Genomic DNA, 22676 nt, shown 5'->3' on the forward strand with positions numbered 1-22676 from the left:
CACTGGGGACAATTTACAATTTTACCAAGCCAATTAGCCTGGATTGGTTAGCACAGGTGTCAGCAGCTATAGAGAGAAGGCAGGTGAATGGGGTTAGAGAGGGAGGGATAGATCAGCCATGATTGAATGGCAGAGTAGATTTGATGGGCCGAACGGCCCTTATTCTGCTCCTAAAACCTATGGACAGCAACAGAGGAGTACCTTCACCAGAAGGACTAAAGCAGAACAGGAAGGCAACTCACCAATGACTATCAAGATTTGGTTTAGTTTAGTGCAGTTCAGAGATACAGCGCGGAAACAGGCCCTTCGGCCCACCGAGTCCGTGCCGGCCCGCGATCTATCACTATCCTACACACACTAGGGACAATCTACAATTGTACCAAAGCCATTTAACCTACAAACCTGTACGTGTTTGGAGTGTGGGAGGAAACCGCAGCACCCAGAGAAAAGCCACGCAGGTCACGGGGAGAACGTGCAAACTCCGTACAGACAGCACCCGGAGTCAGGATCGAACCTGGGTCTGTGGCGCTGTGAGGCAGCAACTCTACTGCTGCGCCACCGTGCCTCCCATGAAGAGTAGAGAATAAATATTGGCCTTGCCCGTAATGTTCATATACCAACCAATGAGTAAATAAGGAGACTGAGACTAATACTGGCTTGGAACCTGCCCAGTGATAGGGATACAAGGTTTTCTCCGTAACTTGAGTGTGAGTTAGTAGCCTGATGCCAGAATTTTATTTTGGAGATTTCAGCTTCTTGTTTGGAAATATAGCACGGAAACAGGCCCTTCGGCCCACCAAGTCTGCACCGACCAGCGATCCCCGCACACAAGCACCGGCCTGCACACACTAGGGATAATTTTACCGAGACATTTAGCCTACAAACCTGGTTATCTTTGGATTGTGGGAGGAAACCGGAGAAAGCCCCAAGCGGTCGTGGGGAAAACGTACAAACTCCACACGGACAGCACCCATGGCCAGGATCGAACCCGGGCCTCTGGCGCCGTGAGGCAGCAACTCTACCGCTGCGCCGCCGCGAAGACATTCCATTCCTGAACTTTGTGATTCATACAAATTGATTTTTTTTCCAAAGAAAAACTTTTAAAAAAACCATCCAAGTTGAGAAGAGTTTCAGGTCGAGACCCTTCTTCAGACCCAGGGACGCTCCCTTGACCCGCTGAGTTACTCAAGCACTTTCTGTCCTTTGTAGGAAGGAACTGCAGATGCTGGTTTACTGTAGACACAAGATAGACACAAAATGCTGGAGTAAAGGGCCAGTCCCACTGTACGAGGTAATTCAAGAGCTCTCCCGAGTTTCCCCCGATTCAAACTCGGAGATTTACGGTAATGGCCGCTCGTAGGTACTCGGGGCTCTCGTGGACATTTTTCAACATGTTGAAAAAACTTCACGAGCTTACCGCGTTTCCTGAGTACCTGCCGTTAGCGTTACGAGCCGCTAAGAAACGTCCCCGAGCTCCGACGTACCCGCTACGTACATTCTACCTACTTACCACCAGTTTGATTTTCTTTTTAACTCGGGAGAGCTCTTGGGTAAACTCGTAGAGTGGGACAGGACCTTAACTCAGCGGGACAGGCAGCATCACTGGGTCTGAAGAAGGGTCTCGACCTGAAACGTCACCCATTCCTTCTCTCCAGTGATGCTGCCTGTCCCGCTGAGTTACTCCAGCATTTAGTGTCAACCTTCAGTGTAGACCAGCACTTGCAGTTCCTGCTGAAACACTTAAAGGAGATGTGCGGGGCAGAATCTTTTCCTCTCTGGCCCTACGAGTCAGATGGCGCCCAAACCTCTCCCTCCCCAGGTACCTTCCCCTGCAACCGCAGAAGATGCAACACCTGTTGCTATACCTCCCCCCTCGACTCTGTCCAGGGACCCCGACACTCCTTTCGGGTTAGGCAGAGGTTCACTTGCACCTCCTCCAACCTCATCTACTGTATCCATTGTTCAAGATGTGGACTCTTATACATCGGCGAGACCAACCGCAGACTGGGCGATCGTTTCGTGGACGCCTTCGCTCAGCCCGCCCTGAACCAACCTGATCTCCCGGTTGCTGGACACTTTAATTCCCCTTCCCATTCCCACACTGACCTTCCTGTCCTGGGCCTCCTCCATTGTCAGAGTGAGGCTAAACGCAAATTGGAGGAACAGCATCTCATATTTCGCTTGGGCAGCTTACAGCCCAGTGGTATGAACATTGATTTCTCTAACTTCAGGTAACCCCGGCATTCCCTCTCTCTCTCCATCCCTCCCCCACCCAAGTCGCAACAGCTTCTCATTCTCACCCAACAAACAGCCAACAATGGCCTGTTTCCTTTGTCATCCTTACTATTTTGCATATCTTTCATTCACTGTTCTTTATCTCTCCACATCACCGTCTCATCATATCTCTCAGTTCCCTTATCCCTAACCAGTCTGAAGAAGGGTCTGGACCTGAAACGTCACCCATTCCTTCTCTCCAGAGTTGCTGCCTGTCCCGCTGAGTTACTCCAGCATTTTGTGTCCTTTGGGGAGGAAGCTGCTTCAAAGTCTGCAACCTGGAACCTAACTTATTTTCTCTTCCCAGTTCTGATGAAGGTTCTTCGACCCGAGATGCTAACTCCCTTCCTCTCTCCACAGATGCTGCCTGACCCACTGTGTATGGTCTGCACTTTTATTTCGGAACTGCAGCAGTCTTCAACCAGTTCCCAAATCCAACTCCGAGTTTAATATTGTGAGCCCGTTCCAGTCTAAGGCGATTATCTTAGGGGGAAGCTTTTCATCCACATTAAAAAATAGATGGAGTCATAGAATATGCCGTGAACTCAATGTGAACTGATCATTTATTTGTACATGACAATAATCTAATCTAATCTAATCTAATCTACCCGTTAGGACTGAGGTAAATTCAATAAAGGGTTTGTAGAAGTCTCCCGAGACAAAACATCACCTATTCATTTCCTGTGGAGATGCTGCCTGACCCGCTGATTTTACTGGAGTTTATTGGGCTTTATCTTGCACTAAACATTATCCTGTATCTGTACACTGTGGACAGTTTGGATTGTAATCCTGTATAGTCTTTCCATTGACTGGAGAGCAGGCAACAAAAAAGCTTTCACTGTCCCTCAGTACATGTGACAATAAACTAAACTAAACTAACCCCCAGCCCTTAAGAAGGAACTGCAGATGCTGGAAAATCGAAGGCGGACAAAAGTGCTGGAGAAACTTAGCGGGTGCAGCAGCATCTATGGAGCGAAGGAAATAGGCAACGTTTCGGGCTTCGGTTGGTGGAAACAGGGCCGCGGCGTGAACGCTCTTTCCTTGACCCCAGCATAGGACTAGTTGTCGGGAGATCTTTGGTCAGTACGTACTCGGTGGGCCGAAGGGCCCATTTCCACACTATAATTCCCAGAGCTATAGCGGCTCTGAACCGGCCCTGCTGAGTGTCCCCCACCCCTCCATGGACTGTCTCCCTCGGATGGTCACGTCGCACAGACACATCTGCACTTTAATCTGTTTGAACTTTTAACTATTTTACTGTTAATAATAATAATACATTTTATTTATGGGCGCCTTTCAAGAGTCTCAAGGACATGTTACAAAAATTTAGCAAGTAGAGGAAAAACATGTAAGGGGAATGAAATAAATAGTAGAGACATGACTAGTACACAAATTATAAATTAAAGACAGAATTCAATACAAAACACAATATGAGGCAATTAATGCACAGATGAAAAGGGAGGGGGACGTGGGGCTAAGGATAGGCAGAGGTGAAGAGATGGGTCTTGAGGCGGGACTGGAAGATGGTGAGGGACACGGAATTGCGGATCAGTTGGGGGAGGGAGTTCCAGAGCCTGGGAGCTGCCCTGGAGAAGGCTCTGTCCCCAAAACTGCGGAGGTTGGACTTGTGGATGGAGAGGAGACCGGCTGATGTGGATCTGAGGGACCGTGAGGGTTGGTAGGGGGAGAGGAGGTCAGTGAGATATGGGGGGGCCAGATGGTGGAGGGCTTTGTAGGTGAGGACCAGGATTTTGTAGGTGATCCGGTGGGAGATGGGAAGCCAGTGAAGTTGTTTGAGGGCTGGAGTGATGTGATGCCAGGATTTGGTGTGGGTGATGAGTCGGGCGGCTGCGTTCTGGACCAGTTGGAGTCGGTTGATGTAGGTGGAGCTGATGCCAAGGAGAAGTGAGTTGCAATAGTCCAGTCGGGAGGAGATGAAGGCATGGATGAGTCTTTCAGCAGCGGGCGGTGTGAGAGAGGGTCTGAGTTTGGCGATGTTGCGGAGATGAAAGAAGGAGGTTTTAATGACATGGCGGATGTGAGGCTCAAGGGAGAGGGTGGAATGAACTGTTGTAATTTTCTTTTTACAATCCATATTCTCGAGGTATCTAAATCTAAATGTTATCAGTTATTTAAGTTATGACATCGGATGGAAGCTGCATACCAAATCTCGTTGCATTTATGTGCAATGACAATAAAAGATATTATATTATTATTATTATTATTATTATTATTATTATTATTATTATTATTATTATTATTATTATTATTATTATTATTATTATTATTATAAACCACACTAAACTAAACTGAACTGAATTAAATGAAACTAAAATAAATCTTATAGATAGAAAAGATTTGACGAAGGGTTTCAGCCCAAAACGTTGCCTATTTCCTTCGCTCCATAGATGCTGCCGCACCCGCCGAGTTTCTCCAGCACTTTTGTCTACCTTAGAAAATATTTATTGGGTTAAGGGCCAAATGTGGGCAGGTTGGATTTGTGTAGCAGGGGCACCGTGGGTAGCATGGACAAGTTGGGCCAAAGGGCCTGTTTCCATGGTGTATTTAACTCTCTGACCATGTGGCAGAGAAGATGATCGTTCTGGAGAGCAGCCCCTCGTATTTTGCCTGGGTAGTTTACACCCCAGCGGTATGAACATTGACTTCTCTAACTTCAGATAGCCCTTGCTTTCCCGCTCTCTCCATCCCCATCCCAGTTCTCCCACTAGTCTTACTGTCTCCGCTTACATTCTATCTTTGTCCTGCCCCCTCCCCTGACATCAGTCGGAAGAAGGGTCTCGGCCCGAAACGTCGCCCATTCCTTCTCTCCAGAGATGCTGCCTCACCCGCTGAGTTACTCCAGCTTTTTGTGTCTACCTTCGATTTTACCAGCATCTGGAGTTATTTCTTACATAGAAACATAGAAAATAGGTGCAGGAGTAGGCCTTCGAGCCTGCACCGCCATTCAATATGGTTATGGCTGATCATCCAACTCAGTATCCTGTACCTGCCTTCTCTCCATACCACCTGATCCCTTTAGCCACAAGGGCCACATCTAACTCCCTCTTAAATATAGCCAATGAACTGGCCTCAACTACTTTCTGTGGCAGAGAATTCCACAGATTCAACAGGAGTGAAAAAAAATGTTCTCATCTCGGTCCTAAAAGGCTTCCCCCTTATCCTTAAACTGTGACCCCTCGTTCTGGACTTCCCCAACATCGGGAACAATCTTCCTGCATCTAGCCTGTCCAACCCCTTAAGAATTTGTAAGTTTCTATAAGATCCCCCCTCAATCTTCTAAATTCTAGCGAGTACAAGCCGAGTCTATCCAGTCTTTCTTCATATGAAAGTCCTGCCATCCCAGGATCAGTCTGGTGAACCTTCTCTGTACTCCCTCTATGGCAAGAATGTCTTTCCTCAGATTAGGAAAGATTCACACAGATTCACACAAAGGGTGGTGGGTGTATGGAACGAGCTCTTGAAGATATCCAGTTACACGAAGATGATCGTTTGTTGACCTGCTTGTTTTCTCCTTTGGTTCGTAGATCTGGCCCAACGCGCATGTACCAGGGATGAGATACCTGGTCGACAAGATGAAACGCAGATAGGCAAAGGCTCCACCGCCTCCGTTGACCAGCCCTCTGTTTAGTCGGGGAGAGAGCCCGAGCGGCAAAGATGGTGAGCCGGTTGCTCAGCCGCCACTCGCTGGCGCGCTTTTGCCAGAAGCTGACCAGGGTGAAGACCTTGGAGGAGAACCTGATGGAGACGGCTCTGAACCGTTGCCTGTCCACCTTCGACCTGACCATGCTGGGCATCGGTGGCATGGTGGGCTCCGGCCTCTACGTGCTGACCGGCACGGTGGCCAAGAACGTGGCCGGCCCCGCCGTCATCGTCTCCTTCCTCATCGCCGGCTTCGCCTCGCTGCTGGCCGCCTTCTGCTACGCCGAGTTCGGCTCGCGCGTGCCGAAGACGGGCTCGGCCTACATGTTCACCTACATCTCCGTGGGCGAGTTCTGGGCCTTCCTCATCGGCTGGAACATCATCCTGGAGTACATGATCGGGGGGGCGGCCGTGGCCCGGGCCTGGAGCGGATACCTAGACGCCATCTTCAGCCACCGGATCCGCAACTTCACCGAGACCCACGTCGCCTCGTGGGACGTGCCCTTCCTGGCGCCCAACCCCGACTTCCTGGCCGCGGGGATATTGCTGCTGGCCACCGCCTTCATCACCTGCGGCGCCAGAGTGTCCTCCTGGCTGAACCACCTGTTTGCCGCCGTCAGTCTGGGCATCATCCTCTTCATCCTGGTCTTCGGCTTCATCCTGGCCGATCCCGCCAACTACGGCGCCGCGCAGGGCGGCTTCGCCCCCTTCGGCTTCTCGGGCATCATGGCCGGCACCGCCACATGCTTCTTCGCCTTCGTGGGCTTCGACGTGATCGCCGCCTCCAGCGAGGAGGCCCGAAACCCCCAGAGGTCGGTCCCCATAGCGACCGGCATCTCCCTGGGCCTGGTCACCGTGGTCTACACCTTGGTGTCGGCTGTCCTCACCCTCATGGTGCCCTGGCACACCCTCGACCCCGACTCGGCCCTGGCCGATGCCTTCTACCGACGGGGGTATTCCTGGGCTGGATTCATCGTGGCCGTGGGGTCCATCTGCGGTAAGTAACTAAGTAAGTAAGTAAGTAAATTTATTGGCCAAGTATTCACATACAAGGAATTTGCCTTGGTGCTCCGCCCACAAGTAACAACATGACATACAGTGACAGTTACGAATGACTCAGAAAACACTAAACATTAATAATAATAAAACATTAATGATAAAACACCATTGATCAAGCATGTGAACCAACAAAATACCAGATCAAGGGGAGGCTACAGATTTTTGGCTGTTGAGTAGAGCAACTACTCGTGGATAAAAACTGTTTTTATGTCTGGCTGTGGCAGCTTTGACAGTCCGGAGTCGCCTTCCAGAGGGAAGTGACTCAGTCCCCCCCCACCCCTCTCGCCAACTCCCGCAGATGCGCGTTTTAATCAGGATGCATCGCAGCCCAGTTCGGGGTCAGCTCCGTCCAAAACAGCAAGAAATCGCTGCGAATATAGGAGCAAAGAGGTCCTTCTGCAGTTGTACAGGGCCCTAGTGAGACCACATCTGGAGTATTGTGTGCAGTTTTGGTCCCCTAATTTGAGGAAGGGAATTCTTGCTATTGAGGGAGTGCAGCGTAGGCTAATTCCCGGGATGGCGGGACTGTCATATGCTGAGAGAATGGAGCGGCTGGGCTTGTACACTCTGGAGTTTAGAAGGATGAGAGGGTATCTCATTGAAACATATAAGATTGTTATATATATATTTTTTAAATTTATTAATATTAGAAGCAGTGTACAAAAGTATAAACTGACGCATATGACATAATACATTTATGGTACAGCTTCAATTTTAATTTTTAGCTAAGATGAAAAAGAAAAAGAGAGAAAAAACAAGATAATAATAATAATAATAATGGATGGGATTTATATAGCGCCTTTCTAATACTCAAGGCGCTTTACATCGCATTATTCATTCACTCCTCAGTCACACTCGGTGGTGGTAAGCTACTTCTGTAGCCACAGCTGCCCTGGGGCAGACTGACGGAAGCGTGGCTGCCAATCTGCGCCTACGGCCCCTCCGACCACCACCAATCACTCACACACATTCACACACAGGCAAAGGTGGGTGAAGTGTCTTGCCCAAGGACACAACGACAGTATGCACTCCAAGCGGGATTCGAACCGGCCACCTTCCGGTCGCCAGCCGAACACTTAGCCCATTGTGCCATCTGTCGTCCCAAGATAGAGAGAAAGTGAAAGATAAAGTGGATGTGCAAGAATAGAACCCCTAGACTACCAGATTGGCATAGCCGAGTAATGAGTAAGTAAACGAAATGAGAAAAACGTAAATAAATAAAAAGAGAAAAACTGAAAGAAAAATAAAATGTGCTTTGTATTTCTCCCCACCCATCACATAACCTGTAAGTCGGTTTAATTCCGAAGTTGTGTTGCACCATATTATCCTTGTAATGAATCAATGAATGGAGTCCATGTCTTCGAAAATTGCTCTGGTTTACCTCTCATGATTTTGAACCCGTCTATAAGATTACTCTTCGATGTCTGATCTCCCTTTGTCTCTCTCTCCCCGTCTTCTCCAGCGATGAACACGGTCCTCCTGAGCAACCTCTTCTCCCTGCCGCGGGTGGCCTACGCCATGGCCGAGGACGGGCTGCTCTTCAGGGTGTTCTCCCGGCTCAACCCGGTCACCAAGGTCCCGGTGATCGGCATCGTGGTGTTCGGCGGGCTGATGGCCGTCCTGGCCCTGGTGTTCGACCTGGAGTCGCTGGTGCAGTTCCTCTCCATCGGCACGCTGCTGGCCTACACCTTCGTGGCGGCCAGCATCGTCGTGCTCCGCTACCGGGGCAGCCGGGGCGAGGGGCCGGCGTCGCCCGCGGCAACCGCCGCCAGCCCACAACCGTCGGACGGAGGAGGAGGAGGAGGAGGACTGAAGGAATACGAGTCGTTCTCCGACAAACTCCAGCTGGTGGAGAGGGAGCGGTCGACCAAGGAGAAGAGGGGGCCGGGCCAACTCAGGTCAGCCTTCGAGCCTTACTTGCCCTTCCTGGTCGACTTTGCCCCGGGTGAACTAGTGACGATGGCGGTGGTTGCCATGGTGACCTGCTCCGTCTGCCTGAGCTGCGTCCTGATCTTTGGCACAAGTTATCTTCAGCTTCCCCACTGGGCCTTCATTTTGTTCGCCACGCTCTTCGCCGCCGGCTTCCTCCTCAGCCTGCTCCTCATCTGGATTCACGAACAACAGGAGAAACTCAGCACTTTCCAGGTGAGCCCTTCAGTTTGCAGCTCCCTGTTTAAGGTCACCCTTATTCTTGCTATTGAGGGAGTGCAGCGTAGGTTTACAAGGTTAATTCCCGGGATATATTTAAGAGGGAGTTAGATGTGGCCCTTGTGGCTAAAGGAGATCAGCGGGTATGGAGAGAAGGCAGGTACAGGATACTGAGTTGGATGATCAGCCGTGATCAAATCTGAGGAAGGACATTATTGCCATAGAGGGAGTGCAGAGAAGGTTCACCAGACTGGGATGTCAGGACTGTCTTATGAAGAAAGACTGGATAGACTTGGTTTATACTCTCTAGAATTTAGGAGATTGAGAGGGGATCTTATAGAAACTTACAAAATTCTTAAGGGGTTGGACAGGCTAGATGCAGGAAGATTCCTCCCGATGTTGGGGAAGTCCAGGACAAGGGGTCACAGCTTAAGGATAAGGGGGAAATCCTTTAAAACCGAGATGACAAGAACTTTTTTCACACAGAGAGTGGTGAATCTCTGGAACTCTCTGCCACAGAGGGTAGTCGAGGCCAGTTCATTGGCTATATTTAAGAGGGAGTTAGATGTGGCCCTTGTGGCTAAGGGGATCAGAGGGTATGGAGAGAAGGCAGGTACGGGATACTGAGTTGGATGATCAGCCATGATCATATTGAATGGCGGTGCAGGCTCGAAGGGCCGAATGGCCTACTCCTGCACCTATTGTCTATGTCTATGTTTCAATCAATCAATCAATCAATCAACCTTTATTGTCAACTTACAAGCAACAGTTGTACAGTGCAAAATGAAAAGACGTTTCCCAGGGAATACCGGAGCATCGCACATGAAATTTAAAACATTTCACACATAATAACACTCAAAACAATCCAGTCCCTGATGGAACAGTATAAATAGTTAAAAGCAGGTAAAACACAACGTTAAAATATAGTAAAACCAATCATAAAAATGTCCGGGGCAGCTGATTTGAGTGGCCAGTACCAGTTATTAAAGTGGCCAGTACCAAGCCTCAGAATCAGGTGACTGTGAGTACAGAGTGACTGTTTAGCAGCCTCACAGCCTGTGGCAGGAAGCTGTTTAGCAGTCTGGTAGTCCGGGCTTTGATGCTGCGATATCTCTTGCCTGATGGCAGGAGATCCAGGTGTATGTGGAGGGGGTGCAGTTTGTCCTTAGCAATTCTCAGCTTAGCTTTTTTCAGACAGCGGCTCTGGAACAGTTCTTGTACCGAGGGTAGGGAGACGCCAATGATCCTCTCTGCTCCCCTCACTACCCTCTGCAGAGCCTTCCTGTCCGAGCAGTTGCAGGTGGAGTACCACGTGTTTATGCCGTATGTGAGTACAGACTCCACCGTACCCCTGTAGAAAGTCCTGAGGATGTTGGTGGGGAGTGAGGCCTGTTTTAGTTTCCTCAGGAAGTGCAGTCGCTGATGGGCCCGTTTGACAATCCCAGTGGTGTTCCTGGACCAGGTGAGGCTGTCTGTAATTTGCACACCGAGGAACTTTATGCTCTCCACTCTCTCCACTGTGGTGCCACTGATGTTGAGGGGTGTATGCTTTGGCTGCGCCCTCCTGAAGTCGACAACCATCTCCTTTGTTTTGTCGACATTTAATTCTAGATTATTTTTGCCGCACCGGTCCACTAGTTGTTTTACTTCCTCCCTGTACATTGATTCGTCGTCTCCGCTGATGAGTCCCACCACTGTTGTGTCATCTGCGAATTTGATGATCTTATTGTCCCTGAATCTGGCAGCACAGTCATGTGTGAGCAATGTGAACAACAGCGGGCTGAGCACACAGCCTTGAGGGGAGCCGGTGCTCAGCGTGATCGAGCCTGAAGTGTTCTTGCCAACACGGACTGACTGCGGTCTCTCTGTCAGAAAGTCCAAGATCCAGTGACACAGGGTGGTGTTGAGGCCCAGCAGGGTTAGTTTCTCCACAAGTCTCTGCGGGATGATGGTGTTAAACGCTGAGCTGAAGTCAATGTACAGGATTCTGGCGTAGGTGTTTTTGTTTTCCAGATGCGTGAGTACTGTGTGTAGCGTGGTAGAGATGGCATCCTCTGTAGAACGTTTGGGGCGATAGGCAAACTGGAGGGGGTCTAACGATGAGGGGAGGCTGGCAGTAATGTGGGGTTTCACCAGGCGTTCAAAACACTTCATTATTATTGGGGTCAGGGCGACAGGGCGGTAGTCATTTAGGCAGGCAACCTTCGCTATGGGGATTATCGTGGAAGTTTTGAGGCATGCGGGGACAATGGCTTGACTAAGGCAGATGTTAAAGATGTCTGTTAGCACATCTGCTAACTCCTCAGCACATTCCTTGAGCACACGTCCTGGGATGTTGGGTCCGACTGCTTTCCACGGGTTGACCTTGGACAGGGTTCTCCGTGTGTCCATTGAGTCTATGGTCAGGACTGGCTGGTCGGTTTGTAAGCAGGGGCTGGCTCTCCCCTTGGGTGTGGTGTTTGCAGCATCAAAACGTGCAAGGAAGTTGTTCAGTTCATCTGGGAGAGAAGTGTCCGTGTCAGTTACCTGCTACCTTGCCTTGTACCCCGTCAGTGTTTGGATTCCCTTCCATATCCACGGGACTGTCATACGCTGAGAGAATGGAGCAGCTGGGCTTGGACACTCTGGAGTTTAGAAGGATGAGAGGGCATCTTATTGAAACATATAAGATTGGAAAGGGCTTGGACATGCGAGAGGCAGGAAACATGTTCCCGATGTTGGGGGAGTCCAGAACCAGGGACCACAGTTTAAGAATAAGGGGTAGGCCTTAACAATAACAATTCTAACAATAAACATAATACTTAATGAAGAAAGCTATGAGTGTTTAAGAAGGAACTGCAGATGCTGGAAAATCGAAGGTAGACAAAATAAGGAGTAAGCCATTTAGAACGGAGATGAGGAAATACTTTTTCTCACAGAGAGTGGTGAGTCTGTGGAATTCTCTGCCTCAGAGGGCGGTGGAGGCCGGTTCTCTGGACGCTTTCAAGAGAGAGCTAGATAGGGCTCTTAAAAATAGCGGAGTCAGGGGATATGGGGAGAAGGCAGGAACAGGGTACTGATTGTGGGTGATCAGCCATGATCACATTGAATGGCAGTACTGGCTCGAAGGGCCAAATGGCCTACTCCTGCACCTACTCCGGCACCTATCAGCCGCCGCATACAACATATAATCCTCCGACATTTTCACCACCTCCAGCAGGATCCCACCACTGGCCACATCTTCCCGTCTCCACCCCTTTCTGCTTTCCGCAGAGACCACTCACTCCGCAACTCCCTGGACAACTCGTCCCTTCCCACTCAAACCACCCCCTCCCCAGGTACTTTCCCCTGCAACCGCAGGAGATGCAACACCTGTCCCTTTACCTCCCCCCCTCGACTCCATCCAACCTCACTGTATCCATTGTTCCAGGTGTCAATTCTCTACATCGGTGAGACCAAGCGGAGGCGATCGTTTCGCTGAACCCCCTCTGCTCAGTCTGCCTTAACCAACCTGATCTCCCAGTGGCTCAGCACTTCGACTCCCCCTCCCATTCCCAATCTGACCTTTCTGTCCTGGGCCTCCTCCATTGTCAGAGTGAGGCCCAGCGCAAATTGGAGGAGCAGCACCTCATATTTTGCTTGGGTAGTTTTCACCCCAGCGGTATGAACATTGACTTCTCTAACTTCAGATAGCCCTTGCTTTCCCTCTCTCTCCATCCCCTCCCCCTTCCCAGCTCTCCCACCAGTCTTACTGTCTCCGCCTACATTCTATCCCTGTCCCGCCCCCTCCCCAGACATCAATCTGAGGTAGGGTCTCGACCCGAAACATCGTCCATTCCTTCTCTCCATAGATGCTGCCTCACCCGCTGAGTTATGCCGCTGTCCCACTTAGGAAACCTGAACGGAAACCTCTGGAGACTTTGCGCCCCACCCAAGGTTTCCGTGCGGTTCCCGGAGGTTTTTGTCAGTCTCCCTACCCGCTTCCACCACCTGCAACCTCCGGCAACCACCTGCAACCTCCGGGAACCGCACGGAAACCTTGGGTGGGGCAGCAAAGTCTCCAGAGGTTTCCGTTCAAGTTTCCTAAGTGGGACTACCATTTTGTGTCTACCAGGTGGAGCTAGTGTAGCTGGGACATGTTGGCCGGTGTGGGCAAGTTGGGCCAAAGGGCCTGTTTCCACGCTGTATCACTCTGTGACTCCATTGTACCTTGCTACTTGTGACAAACAAATTACCGCACCAAGATGTATCACTGCTCAGACTATTTGTATCTCCACAGGTTCCGCTGGTGCCTTTGATTCCCGCTCTGAGTATCTTACTGAACGTGTACCTGATGTTGAAGCTAAGTTTGATGACCTGGTTGAGATTTTTCGTTTGGCTCGCAATAGGTATGACAAACATCTTCGAAAGTTCCTTCCTTTTTTTTCCAATCGAGCTTCTGTGTTTGTGCACCTGTTTTTGATCGGCGAGGTTGTGTAGCGTTCGGTTTATACGATCGTAACGTTGAGGTCGGTGTGTCGAGGTCCGGTGAAAAGCTTTTTGCTGCGTGCTAACCAGTCAGCGGAAAGACAATGCGTGATTACAATCGAGCCGTCCACAGTGCGCAGATACATTGGGAGGTCACGGTGGCGCAGCGGTAGAGTTGCTGCTTTACAGCGCCTGAGGCCCGGGTTCGATCCTGGCTACGGGCGCTTGCCTGTACGGAGTTTGTGCGTTCTCCCCGTGGCTGCTCTCCTAGATCTTCGGTTTCCTCCCACACTTCAAAGACGTACAGGTTTGTTGGTTAATTGGCTTGGTGTAAATGTAAAATTGTCCCTAGGATAATGTTAATGTGCGGGGGTCGCTGGTCGGTGCCGACTCGATGGGCCGAAGGGTCTGTTTCTGTGCTGTATCACTAAACTAAACTAAACTAAACTAAACTAAACTAAACTAAACTAAACTAAACTAAACTAAACTAAATTAAGCTGGGAGCAGGGAGGTTCTACTGCAGTTGTACAGGGTCTTGGTGAGACCACACCTGGAGTATTGCGTACAGTTTTGGTCTCCTAATCTGAGGAAAGCCATTCTTGCCATAGAGGGAGTGCAGAGAAGGTTCACCAGACTGATTCCTGGGATGTCAGGACTTTCATATGAAGAAAGACTGGATAGACTCGGCTTGTACTCGCTAGAATTTAGGGGGGATCTTATAGAAACGTACAAAATTCTTAAGGGGTTGGACAGGCTAGATGCAGGAAGATTGTTCCCGATGTTGGGGAAGTCCAGAACAAGGGGTCACTGTGTAAGGATAAGGGGGAAATCTTTTAGGACCGAGATGAGAAAAACATTTTTCACACAGAGAGCGGTGAATCTGTGGAATTCTCTGCCACAGAAGGTAGTTGAGGCCACAGTTCATTGGCTATATTTAAGAGGGAGTTAGATGTGGCTAAAGGGATCAGGGGGTATGGAGAGAAGGCAGGTACAGGATACTGAGTTGGATGATCAGCCATGATCATATGGAATGGCGGTGCAGGCTCGAAGGGCCGAATGGTCTACTCCTGCACCTATTTTCTATGTTTCTATGTCTATGTTTCTCAGCTAAACAAAAGTAAACTCTATTGAATTAAATTAAACTAAGCTGAATTAATTCAACTCAATTCAAGTCACTTTTATTTCTATACCACAACTCTCGTTGACCATAGTGCTTTACATCAGTGCAGGTACTAACATGCTACATGCAGTGGTACATAGATAGAAACATAGACATAGAAACATAGAAATTAGGTGCAGGAGTAGGCCATTCGGCCCTTCTAACAATCTAAGATCTAACAATACATACAATACATACATAAATACATACATACAACGCTCCCTCAGAGGACCTCAAGAAAGGCTTGTGAGTAGAAATAAGTTTTAAGTCTAGACTTAAAGGAGTCGATGGAGAGGGCAGTTCTGATGGGAAGAGGGGTGCTGTTCCACAGTCTAGGGGGCTGCAACCGCAAAAGCGTGGTCGCCCCTGAGCTTATGCCTAGACCGCGGGATGGTCAGTAACCCCAAGTCGGCCGATCTGAGGGACCTGGAAGTGGTGTGGTGGGAACGCTGATTTTTGAGGTAGGTTAAGGGCTTTGTAAACAAAAAGAACGAGCTTGAAATTGATTCGGTACCGCACAGGCAGCCGGTGGCGAGAGGCCGGGATCGGGGTGATGTGGTCCCTTTTTTCGGGTGCCCGAAACTAATTAAACTAAATTAAACTAAGCTGAACTAATGAAACTGTTTAAGAAGGAACTGCAGATGCTGGAAAATCGAAGGTAGACAAAAATGCTGGAGAAACTCAGCGGGTGAGGCCGCATCTATGGAGCGAAGGAAATAGGCAACGTTTCGGGACGAAACCCGGAAGGGTTTCGGCCCGAAACGTTGCCTATTTCCAGAAGGGTTTCATCCTTCATGCCTATTTCCTTCGCTCCATAGATGCTGCCTCACTCGCTGTCCCACTTAGGAAACCTGAACGGAAACCTCTGGAGACTTTGCGCCCCACACAAGGATTCCGTGCGGTTCCCGGAGGTTTTTGTCAGTCTCCCTACCCGCTTCCACTACCTGCAACCTCCGGCAACCACCTGCAACCTCCGGGAACCGCACGGAAACCTTGGGTGGGGCGCAAAGTCTCCAGAGGTTTCCGTTCAGGTTTCCTAAGTGGGACAGGGGCATAACTGTTGCGTTTCGGAGCGACTGACAATAAATAAACTGTCCTTGACACTTGGATCTTGACTAACGGCCTCTCGTCTCTTTGAAAAGGTTTCCTCATCTACTTTAGCTACGGGATATGGCACAGCAAGGAAAACCTACGGGAGCCCAAGCCCAGGGACATCTCCGCCCGCTACGTGGTGCTGCCGAGCGGCGGCCTGGTGGAGACGGTGCAGACGGTACAGCCGGAGTCTCGAGGGGCGGCCGGCATCGTGGAGGCGACTGGAGAGGAGGAGGGGAGATAGTGACGAGGGCGGACCCAATGAGATGCCCCACTTCAGTGTTTGCCACCAACCACCGCCACCAACCACCGCCACCAACCACCACCACCAACCACCGCCACCAACCACCGCCACCAACCACCACCACCAACCACCTCCACCAACCACCGCCACCAACCACCAACCACCGCCACCAACCACCGCCACCAACCACCACCACCAACCACCGCCACCATCCACCACCACCAACCACCACCACCAACCACCCGTCCACAACCACCGTCCACCAACCACACACCACCATCCACCACCACCAAACCGACGCACCACCAACCACCAACCCTCCAGCCAACCCACCACCGCAGCACCAAACCACCACCACCAACCACCCGCCACCATCCACCACCACCAACCACCACCACCAACCACCGCCACCAACCACCGCCACCAACCACCACCACCATCCACCACCACCACCCACCACCAACCACCACCACCACCACCACCACCAACCACCACCACCAACCACCACCACCAACCACACCACCAACCACCGCCACCAACCACCACCACCACCACCGCCACCAACCACCGCCACCACCACCGCCACCATCCACCACCACCACCACCCGCCACCAACCACCACCACCAACCACCCGCCAACCAACCACCACCACAACCACCACCACCAACCACCGCACACCACCAACCACCACCACCAACCACCGCCACCAACCACCGCCACCAACCACCACCACCAACCACCGCCACCAACCACCACCACCAACCACCACCACCAACCACCGCCACCAACCACCACCACCAACCACCGCCACCAACCACCACCACCAACCACTACCACCAACCACCGCCACCAACCACCACCACCAACCACCACCACCAACCACCACCACCAACCACCACCACCCGCCCTGACGTCTCCCTGGCTGTTTAGTTTAGTTAACAGATACAGCGAGGTTTGCAGGTTAACCCTCCTCTGTAAATTGCCCCCAAGTGTGTAGGGGAGTGGATGGGGAAAGTGGGTTGGCATGGACTCGGTGGGCCGAAGGGCCTGTTTCCGTGCTGCATCCCCGAAGTAAAACTAAACGAGGTCATTCCCTTTGAGACTTCAGGAGGTGAAGCTGGAATTGGCTCACCTGTTCGTTTACTTTAGACGTTAGAGGTGCAGCGCAGGAACAAGCCATTTAGCCCACTGAGTCCGCACCGACACACACACACACACACACACACACACACACACACACACACACACACACACACACACACACACACACACACACACACACACACACACACACACACACACACAAACACACACACACCAGGGACAATTCACAATTTTATCGAAGCCAATCAACCTACAGACCTGCGCGTCTTTGGAGGGTGGGCGGAAACCCCGGGGAAGCACCCGGAGAAAACGGGGAGAACGTGCAAACTCCGTAAAGAGAGCAGGACCGTCAGGATCGAACCCGGGTCTCTGGAAGGCAGCGACTCTACCGCTGCGCCACCCAAATGATTGCTTCGTTATTAACTCCAACGGGGCAAGGTAGAGCGCAGAAGCCAATGCCAACATTGCCTGGGTAGATGGGTTGGCTTGGCAAGGCCATGGTACGGAACGAACAGCGAAGATAGAAATAATGACCAGGCCATGCTATGATCAGACGATTTCTAATCCTTGGAAGTGGATCATGTGGATCAGAGATTCAGTGGTGACGACTGAAATATATATGAACCCATTGAGTTGATATATTATTCATGAGGTCTTGCGGTGACCTAACCCCCTGAGACACAGAGTGGATTCCTAGTACACAGCCTGGGGCAGACGGGGACAATTCAGACAAAGATCGCAACAAAGATAGACACTTCTGATCTTACAGAGGTGTATAAGATCATGAGAGGAATAGATCGGGTAGAGTCCCTTGCCTAACTAGGGGAATCGAGGACCAGAGAACACAGGTTTAAGGTGAAGGGGAGAAGATTTAATCGGAATCTGAGGGGTGGCTTTTTTCACACAGAGGGTGATGGGTGTATGGAACGAGTTGCCGGAGGGGGGTAGTTGAGGCAGGGACTATCCCAATGTTTAAGAGACAGTTAGACAGGTACATGGATAGGACAGGTTTGGAGGGATATGGGCCAAACGCGGGCAGGTGGGACTAGTGTGGCTGGGACATGTTGGCCGGTGTGGGCCGAAGGGCCTGATTCCATGCTGTATCATTCTGTGACAAACCACTGGAATAACTCAACAGGTCAGGTCTGGAGAACACGAATTGTTGAAGTGTCGGATCAGGACCCTTCTTCAGTCTGAAAGTGGTGGGGGTGGGGGGAGGAGGTGGGAGGTGGGGGGGGGGGAGGGTGAAAGATCTGGCTGGTGAGATAAGACCAGGACAAATGAGGGTCCACAAAAGATGACCTCAGGCAAGGTGGTTCCCTGATAGCGCGTAGTAGGAAGGAACTGCAGATGCTGGTTTACACCGAAGATAGACACAACGTGCTGGAGTAACTCAGCGGGACAGGCAGCGTCTCCGGAGAGAAGGAATGGGTGACGTTTCGGGGTTCGGGACCCTTCTTCAGACTGAGAGTCGGGGGAGAGGGAGACACAGGGACAAGGAAGGGTTAGAGGTGTGAAAACGAAACATCAAAAGAGATGAGGATAAAGAAATATGTCGAGTAGATGTGGGACGACAGATGGCACAATGGGCTAAGTGTTCGGCTGGCAACCGGAAGGTAGCCAGTTCGAATCCCGCTTGGAGTGCATACTGTCGTTGTGTCCTTGGGCAAGACACTTCACCCACCTTTGCCTGTGTGTGAATGTGTGTGAATGTGTGTGAGTGATTGGTGGTGGTAGGAGGGGCCGTAGGCGCAGATTGGCAGCCACGCTTCCGTCAGTCTGCCCCAGGGCAGCTGTGGCTACAGAAGTAGCTTACCACCACCGAGTGTGACTGAGGAGTGAATGAATAATGCGATGTAAAGCGCCTTGAGTATTAGAAAGGCGCTATATAAATCCCATCCATTATAGATCATTGTTAGTTAGGAGAAGTTGACAACAAAGCAAACAGAGATAAAACAGTCAGACTGGTCGGAAAACTGGGTAGGAGGAGAGATGGAGAGAGAGGGAAAGCAAGGGTTGCTTGAAGTTAGAGAGGTCAATAGTCAAACCGCTGGGGTGTAAGCTGCCCAAGGATATTTCGTATCTGCCTCCACCACCCTCTGTGTAGTAAACTTGCCCTGTGCATCTCCTTTGAAGATCAAGAGGTCTAGTGAAAGCCCGATAAAGGGTTAAACATGTGGGAGAGATGGCGTGCGGAACATGATTTGGGAAAAGGATTAAGAGGAGAACCGAAATTCAGGAGCTGCTCGACGTTGCGATCACTGGTGGCGCAGCGGGTAGGAGACCCGGGTTCGATCCCGACTATGGGAGTACTGCTGTCTGTACGGAGTTTGCACGTTCTCCCCGTGACCTGCGTGGGTTTTCTCCGAGATCTCCGGTTTCCTCCCACACTCTAAAGACTTTCAGGTTTGTAAGTTAATTGGCTTGGTGTAAGTGTAAATTGTCCCTCGTGTGTGTGTGTGTGTGTGTGTGTGTGTAGGATAGTGTAACTGGTCGGCACGCACTCGATGGGCCGCAGGGCCCGTTTCCGCGCTGTATCTCTAAACTAAACTAAACTAAACGTACATCTCCTTCAAACTTCGCTCCTCTCATCTAAAAGCTTTCCCCGTTTATTTTTGTTATTTCCACTCTGGGATAAAGGTTCTGACTGTCTACCCTATCTCTACATGTCATAGTTTTATTTACTTCTATTCCCCCCCGCCTCCTCTCGCCTTCCTAAGAAAAACAGTCCATGTCTGTCCACCCTCTCCATCTATTCCAGGCATCATTCTGGTAACTCAGCGGGTGACATCCCAGTCTGAAGAAGGGTCCCGACCAGAAATGTAACCTAACCATGTTCTCCACAGATGCTGCCTGACAATAGACAATAGACAATAGGTGCAGGAGTAGTCCATTTGCCCCTTTGAGCCAGCACCGCCATTCAATGTGATCATGACTGATCATCCACAATCAGTACCCCGTTCCTGCCTTCTCCCCATATCCCCTGACTCCGCTATTTTTAAGAGCCCTATCTAGCTCTCTTGAAAGCATCCACAGAACCGGCCTCCACCTGAGGCAGAGAATTCCACAGATTCACCACTCTCTGGGAGAAAAAGTGTTTCCTCGTCTCCGTTCTAAATGGCTTACCCCTTATTCTTAAACTGTGGCCCAAGGTTCTGGACTCCCCCAACATCGGGAACATGTTTCCTGCCTCTAGCGTGTCCAAGCCCTTAATAATCTTATATGTTTTATATATCAAGAAGAATTCCTGCTGAGTTACTCCAGCACTTTCCCTTGGCAAACCAGCGCCTGCAGTTCCTTGTTTTCATAAGATGGACGCAAAACGCTGGAGTAACTCAGCGGGACAGGCAGCATCTCTGGAGAGAAGGAATGGGTGACGTTTCAGATCGAGACCCTTCTTCATAATCCTGGCAAACCACCTCTGCACCCTTTCCAAGCCCTGCACATCCTTCCTGTTATGGGATCAAGCAGAACCGCACGCATTACTCCAAATGCAGCCTTACCAAAGTCCTGGAAAGAGGCAACATAGCATCCCTTTGCAACAGTCATGCACCTATCTACCTTCCTGCAGACTTGGCCAAGAGTTTAGTGTCATTTAGTTTAGAGATACAGCGTGGAAACAGGCCCTTCGGCCCACTGAGTCCGGGCCAACCCAACTAGCGATCCCCGCACATTAACACCGTCCTACACAGTCTTTGGAGTGTTGGAGGAAACCGGAGCACCCGGAGAAAACCCACGCAGGTCAGGTCACGGGGAGAACGTACAAACTCCGTACAGACAGCAGGATTGAACCCGGGTCTCAATAGGCAATAGACAATAGGTGCAGGAGGAGGCCATTCGGCCCTTCGAGACAGCACCGCCATTCAATATGATCATGGCTGATCATCCAACTCAGTATCCTGTACCTGCCTTCTCTCCATACCCCCTGATCCCTTTAGCCACAAGGGCCACATCTAACTCCCTCTTAAATATAGCCAACGAACTGTGGCCTCAACTACCTTCTGTGGCAGAGAATTCCAGAGATTCACCACTCTCTGTGTGAAAAATGTTTTCCTCATCTCGGTCCTAAAAGATTTCCCCCTTTATCCTTAAACTGTGACCCCTTGTCCTGGACTTCCCCAACATCGGGAACAATCTTCCTGCATCTAGCCTGTCCAACCCCTTAAGAATTTTGTAAGTTTCTATAAGATCCCCCCTCGATCTTGTAAATTCTAGCGAGTACAAGCCGAGTCTATCCAGTCTTTCTTCGTATGAATGGCTGATCATCCCCAATCGGTACCCCGTTCCTGCCTTCTCTCTGGCGCTGTGAGGCGGCAAATCTACGGCTGCGTCACTGCGCCGATGTTTAGCCCGGGATTTATCCAGCACATAGGTATTGGCAATTACAAATGGATCTATCTTCCTTGAGGCTGCTCAGAACAACAGACCCCCTTTTTAGTTCAGGTTAGTTTATTATTATCATGTCCCTGGGACAGTGGAACCCGTCTGTTCACGCCCTATGCAAAGAAAAGACTGTACATGATTACAATCAAACAGTCTACACGCTCAGATAAATATAAAGGGGGTACACAAAAAAGCTGGAGAAACTCAGCGGGTGCAGCAGCATCTATGGAGCAAAGGAAAAAGGCTCCAAAGGGTTTCGTTTCGAAACGTTGCCTTTTTCCTTTGCTCCACAGATGCTGCTGCACCCGCTGAGTTTCTCCAGCTTTTTTTGTGTACCTTCGATTTTCCAGCATCTGCAGTTCCTTCTTAAACACTAAATATAAAGGGGACAATGTTTAGTGCAAGATGAAGCCTGATAGAGTCCGATTAATGATTTGTTCAAAGGTCTCCAATGAGGTAGATGGGAGGTCAGGACTGCCCTCCAGTTGGTGAGAGGACGGTTCAGTTGCCTGATAACAGCCGGGAAGAAACTGTCCCTGAATCTGGAGGTGTGTGCGTTCATTTTCACACTTCTGTACCTCTTGCCACATGGGAGAGGGGAGAAGAGGGAGTGACTGGTCCTCGATTGTGCTGCTAGCCTTGCCGAGGCAGCGTGAGGTGTAGATGGAGTCGATGGAAGGGAGGTCGGCTTGTGCGATGGTCTGGGCTGCGTCCACAACTCTGCAATTTCTTGCGGTCTTGGATGGAGTTCTGAAGGCAGGTAGACAAAAATTGCTGGGGAAACTCAGCGGGTGCAGCAGCATCTATGGAGCGAAGGAAATAGGCGACGTTTCGGGCCGAAACCCTTCTTCAGACTCATGTCTGAAGGCAAGCTGATTAGAGCGTGCAGGAAACATAGAAAATAGGTGCAGGAGGAGGCCATTCGGCCCTTCGAGCCAGCACCGCCATTCATCGTGATCATGGCTGATCGTCCCCTATCAATAACCCGTGCCTGCCTTCTCCCCATATCCCTTGACTCCACTAGCCCCTAGAGCTCTATCTAACTATCTAGCTGATCATCCACAATCAGTCCTAATAGGCATCACGGTGGCTCAGCGGTAGAGTTG

General features: G+C 50.5%; 1 protein-coding gene across 1 annotated transcript; it reads left to right on the forward strand.

The window, feature by feature from the left end:
- Positions 1-5819: 5819 nt before the first annotated feature.
- On the forward strand, positions 5820-16197 carry slc7a4 (solute carrier family 7 member 4). The gene is made up of 4 exons (XM_033043811.1): positions 5820-6931; positions 8456-9138; positions 13400-13508; positions 15889-16197. Exons 1-4 carry the CDS (start codon positions 5950-5952, stop codon positions 16080-16082), a joined length of 1968 nt encoding a protein of 655 aa, XP_032899702.1. The 5' UTR covers positions 5820-5949; the 3' UTR covers positions 16083-16197.
- The last annotated feature ends 6479 nt before the right edge of the window (positions 16198-22676 follow it).

The sequence above is a fragment of the Amblyraja radiata genome, chromosome 25 (assembly GCF_010909765.2).
Source record: "Amblyraja radiata isolate CabotCenter1 chromosome 25, sAmbRad1.1.pri, whole genome shotgun sequence".
NCBI lineage: Eukaryota > Metazoa > Chordata > Chondrichthyes > Rajiformes > Rajidae > Amblyraja > Amblyraja radiata.

What these genes read in the sequence shown, in the direction of transcription:
- slc7a4 (XM_033043811.1), top strand. Translation starts at nt 5,950, where the DNA reads ATGGTGAGCCGGTTGCTCAGCCGCCACTCGCTGGCGCGCTTTTGCCAG. An exon ending in GGCCGTGGGGTCCATCTGCG is followed by an intron (nt 6,932 to 8,455) that starts GTAAGTAACTAA and finishes CGTCTTCTCCAG; the next exon opens with CGATGAACACGGTCCTCCTG. An exon ending in AGAAACTCAGCACTTTCCAG is followed by an intron (nt 9,139 to 13,399) that starts GTGAGCCCTTCA and finishes GTATCTCCACAG; the next exon opens with GTTCCGCTGGTGCCTTTGAT.